The sequence below is a fragment of the Oryctolagus cuniculus genome, chromosome 8, assembly GCF_051225735.1.
Source record: "Oryctolagus cuniculus isolate XC-2025 breed Fujian yellow rabbit chromosome 8, ASM5122573v1, whole genome shotgun sequence".
In the NCBI taxonomy this organism is placed as follows: Eukaryota; Metazoa; Chordata; class Mammalia; order Lagomorpha; family Leporidae; genus Oryctolagus; species Oryctolagus cuniculus.
Genome location: NC_142874.1, coordinates 5,479,960 through 5,484,825, shown reverse-complemented (window position 1 = coordinate 5,484,825; position 4,866 = coordinate 5,479,960). Strand labels below are relative to the sequence as shown.

The 4,866-nt window shown below is 56.1% G+C and overlaps 1 protein-coding gene across 1 annotated transcript; it reads left to right on the top strand.

Annotated features, from left to right (window-relative positions):
- Nucleotides 1-414: 414 nt before the first annotated feature.
- C8H4orf46 (chromosome 8 C4orf46 homolog) lies at nucleotides 415-4,202 on the top strand. The gene is made up of 2 exons (XM_002720562.6): nucleotides 415-627; nucleotides 1,959-4,202. The coding sequence occupies exons 1-2, from the start codon at nucleotides 478-480 to the stop codon at nucleotides 2,112-2,114; spliced, it is 306 nt and encodes a 101-aa protein (XP_002720608.1). The 5' UTR covers nucleotides 415-477; the 3' UTR covers nucleotides 2,115-4,202.
- The last annotated feature ends 664 nt before the right edge of the window (nucleotides 4,203-4,866 follow it).

Sequence of the window (4,866 nt, the reverse complement as noted above, 5' to 3'; positions counted from 1 at the left end):
GCTCTGCGCCGGCGCCACGCGTGACGCGCGGGCCAGCACAGGCTTCCGGGTCAAGCAGCAGACCAGGAAAAGCGCAAGGACTCCAAGTCCCAGAGCGCCCCGCGCTTTCAGGCTGAAAACTCGGCCTGCGCTTCCGGCTGGTCCAGGCGTGGTGGGCGGGGCCCGCACAGCCCGGAGCGTAACGCACGCGCACTGCGGGGCAGTGGGAGGGGGCGCGAGGCGCACGGCATCCTGGGAGTTGTAGTCTTCTGCTCCCAAGCACTCCGCGCCCTGTGGGAGCTCCGCGCAGCGGCACTAAGCCGCCCAAAGGGCATTGACGGACGTTTGATTGGCTGTCCCGCAGAAGCGAACCGTCTTTGTGGCCCTGGGTTGACCCACAAGGCGGGCCTTCGGGAAGGAGAAGGCGGCGCCTTTGGGTGTTGGGCGCGAGCGGTTGAAAGGCGCTTGGCGTCGGTTCGGCTGCCGCGGCCCCTGCCCATGGCTGCGCCCGCGGAGCTGCGGGCTGCCTCGCCGCCCCCGCCTCCGCCCTCTTCTCCGTCGTCCTCGGACGCCTCCTCAGCCTCTGCGAGCGCCAGCGGCGGCCGCGCGGTGGATCGGCTGGAGCTGGTGGAGCTGCAGATCGGAGACGTGAGTGTCGCGGGGCCCGCAGCGAGAGCCGGGGGCGCGACCCCGGCCGCGCGCGCCCCGCACTGCGGCTCCCGATGGCCACCTGCCCGGGCCCGGCGGCGGGCTGCGGGGGCTCCTTCCGCCCGGCCTCGGGCTCCCCGGACCTCGCTGCGGCCCGTCCCGCCCGTCCCGCCGGAGCCCCGCACTGCGGCTCCCGATGGCCACCTGCCCGGGGCCGGCGGCGGGCTGCGGGGGCTCCTTCCGCCCGGCCTCGGGCTCCCCGGACCTCGCTGCGGCCCGCGCCGCCCGTCCCGCCGGAGCCCTGCACTGCGGCTCCCGATGGCCACCTGCCCAGGGCCGGCTGTCGATGCTGCGGTCGGCGCGAGGCTTGCTCGGCGCTGGACTGCTGTCCTGGGTGTCTGCTGGGAAACCTGGCCTTGCCGCGGGCCAGCACGCACGCCCCACCCTAGCACCCCGTCCTCGGGATGGATGATGCGCACCGTGTGTCCAGTGTGGACCAGGCGCCCCTGTGCGGGGTTTTATCCTAGGTGCAGAAAACCTTTGGAAACTGAGGCTAACGTCAGGGCTGGGTGTTCTCTGAATGCGCGTGTGGTTTCGGTGGTGGCTCCTCTCTGACGTCTGCTTTTCTTGTCCTGCAGGGTCAGGATTGACAGCAGGGTGGTGGCACGGTGCCTTTGAGGCTGCACCATCAGGCGTCGAGGGTGAAGTCCTTCAGATACTTAGGGCAGGTGGAGAGGAGGCGTCTCCATCGCTTTCCGGAGTTCAGGGACTCCACGGTGTTTTCAGGGAAAATAAAAATACCGCCTTGGTCATGGCGCACAGACGGTGGGGCCAGATGCCCTCAAAGCTGACCTGCAAGTCAGTAATTCTTGAGGCTCTCTACAAACAGCCGATGTTTTCGTTTGAAAACTTACTACTTTTATGTTGAAAACATTTATTTATTTACTTGAAAGGCAGAGCCAGAGAGAGAGGGAGAGGCAGGCATTGTCCGTCCCCTGGTTCCCTGCTCGGATGGCCGCAGTGGCCAGGCCGGAGCCAGGAGCCGCGCACTCGTGCGGGTCTCTCGTGCGCGTGCTGGGCCCCAGGTACCTGGGCGGCTCCCAGTGCCTTCCCGGTGCCCTGGCGGGAAGCTGGGTCAGAAGCGACACACCTGCTCTCACCGGCCCTCTGCATGGAGGCCAGCATCACCAGCTGCCGCTTAGCTCACTCCACCAGAGCGCCAGCCCGTGGAAGTGTGTAGTAGCCTGGGTACCAGATTCATGTGAAAGCCATTTTCCGACTGTGTATAAAATGACAGCTTTAAAAATAACTGCTTTTTCTTCTCATCTCAGGCAGCGTTTTCATTAAGCAAGCTTCTGGAAGCCACGTCGGCAGTGTCGGCGCAGGTGGAAGAGCTGGCCTGCAAGTGTACAGAGAACGCGCGCTTCCTGAAAACGTGGCGGCACCTCCTGAAAGAAGGCTACGAGTCTCTGAAGTCTGACGGCTGACTCGGCCTGCTTAGGTGCTGGGCTAACGGCCGGGCACCCATTCCCGGCTCCTCGTGTGTGGTATCTGCACATGTGGATACGTGTGTCCCACATGTACGGCTTGAGCTCCTTCTAGCAGGCCCTGTACACTCAGCACGGCTTCTCGTGATTGAATTCTGCTTGGTTTTCGTGACTTTCGTGAAAGCAGAATGCTGATACTATTTTTGATGCCAGCCCGTGTTTGCTTACGCTTTAGTACCTGTGTCCTCTAAATTTCATGGAATCCTGTATGCAAATGGGTTCCTGTATGCAAATGCAAATGTTAATGCTGCCACAGCGCTGCCAGGGTGGATCAGGTGAACCGTCACACGGTTTCTGAGAAGACGCCAAGAGCAGCAGTGTTAGAAGTTGAGCTGCATCTTGGGGACCACTGGCAATAAGGGACGGAGAACGCACCTTTCCTTGGCCCTCTTAGGAGAAGGCTGTGGTTCTTTGAAGACTGACGTCGCCGGTGGCAGAAGGAGCTTCAGTAGCTAAGTTCTCTAGAGCTAGCGGCTGTGTTTTACTTCTGTATCCTCAGCACCTAAAGCAGTGTCGCCCAGCGTCAGTGTTGACTATGAGCTGGCAAATGTCATTCGAGCCTGTTTTCTTCTTCCTGATTAGAATCTGTGTCTGAGATGGAGAGAGACAGGGAGGGCGCCCCCATCTCCTGGCTCACGCCCCGAATGCCTGCAGTAGCCAAAGCCGGGAGCTGGGGACTCACTGCAGGGCTCCCACGTGGGCGGCAAGGACCCAGTTACTTGAGCCATCATTGCTGATGCTGAGAACCCATGTTAGCAGGGAGCTGGAGTCAGGAGCGAGAGCCAGCAGTGAAAGCAGGCACTCCCGTGCAGGGTGCAGGCACCCTGATGATGTCTTACCCACTAGACCAAACACCCGCCCCCTTGCAGGTTTTTTTTGTGTGTTTTTTTTTTTTTTTTGGACAGGCAGAGTGGACAGTGAGAGAGAGAGAAAGGTCTTCCTTTTGCTGTTGGTTCACCCTCCACTGGCCGCCGTGGCCGGCGCACCGCGCTGATCTGATGGCAGGAGCCAGGTGCTTTTCCTGGTCTCCCTTGCAGGTGCAGGGCCCAAGGACTTGGGCCATCCTCCACTGCACTCCCTGGCCACAGCAGAGGGCTGGCCTGGAAGAGGGGCAACCGGGACAGAATCCGGCGCCCCGACCGGGACTAGAACCCGGTGTGCCGGCACCGCAAGGCGGAGGATTAGCCTAGTGAGCCTGGCGCCGGCCCCCCTTGCAGTTTTGAGCACGAGGACTGTAACTGTTTCTCTAAAAACAGGCTGAACCACAGTGTCATTGACTTAAAGGGAAACATGCTCTTTTTGTGGAGATTTGTATTTTGATGATAGCTTTTAAGAATATATGAAATAATTTTGCTCTTCTGTGATGCTTTATAAAAGCCTTTAGGAAACCAAAGCCCACTTAGAAAGGGTGCGCATTTTCCTCATTTATTTCTGCGGTGAACTGCTTTCATAGTTAATATTTCTTGTACGTGATGCTTTTCTGTTTTACCACGGTCTTGAAAGTGCCTTATCCAGTGAATGGCGTTGTGCTGTTACTTTTTGAAGGGCTGTGAATGATTTCTGTAGTATTTCTGGACGGTTACTTTGTTGCCAGTGCGTCAAATGTGAATGCTGTCATTGTTTCCATATTTGACCTTAGTGACGATGTTCTGTTTACCCTGTATCTTGTATTGCTTTTTGTTGTTTTGTGACATGTTTAATCAGTCAGCTACTTTTCTTCTTTAGTAGAACTCGCAGACATCTCTGACAGGACATCGTAATTTTGTAAATGAGGAATTTGTACAGAACTATATTCCAGGGCCTCACAGTGGGCCACTGATCGGGGACGCCAGGATGGACAGAGATAGTTCTGTTTAGCACATAAGGTCACAGTTCTTGATTAGTGTTTTTAGTTAAAGATCACACATACGATGTGATATCTATACCAAAGAGATGCTTATTTGAGTATTAGAAAAATATTTTCTTAAAAGTCTTCAAAATGGCAATTTTTAAAATGTACAAAAATAAATTTCATTTCTGCTTCTTTGAGTTTATTCTTTTATAACTTTCTTTTGTTTGAGAGGCAGAGAGAGACAAACATAGAGGGAGAGAACCCCCATCCACTGGCTCACTCTGGGTGCTCACAGTAGTGCAGACTAGGCTGACCAAAGTCAGGACCCGGGAGCTCCATCCAGGCTCCCACGTCGGTGGCAGAGCCCATGCGTCGCGGTTTCCCAGGGTTTGCGTTCGCCGGAACCTGGAGTCAGGAGGCAGAGCTGGGTGTCTTTTTAAAGTGTACTTTGATTTTATTTAGAAGGCAAAGAGACAGATGCAGAGAGATCTTCCATCTGCTGGTTCACTCCCCAAATGCCCACAACAGCCAGGGCTGGGCCAGGCCAGAGCCAGGAGCCAGGGCCTCCTGTTGGGTGACAGGGACCCAGTGTTGGAGCCATCATTGCTGGGCGTCGTAACCTCTAGACTACATACTTGCTCTCCTTCAAAAGTTTTGCTGACGTGTTTCAAATACAGAGGAAAGGTGAATGATTTAAAGAATACCATGTATTCCTACCACACAGATTTAATGCATCTTAGCCTTTGGCTCTACATCCTTCACATCTGTCTATATGTACGTGTTCCATACATTTGAGCCTTCTTTGTTCTGTGTGTGTGCTTCCTCTTTTCCCCCTCACGTGTGGCTTTCCCCCTGAGTTAG

Excerpts from the sequence above, each read along its gene's own strand:
- C8H4orf46 (XM_002720562.6), top strand. The coding sequence starts at position 478 with ATGGCTGCGCCCGCGGAGCTGCGGGCTGCCTCGCCGCCCCCGCCTCCG. Across the intron at positions 628-1,958 it reads TGGAGCTGCAGATCGGAGAC|GCAGCGTTTTCATTAAGCAA; the intron begins GTGAGTGTCGCG and ends TTCTCATCTCAG.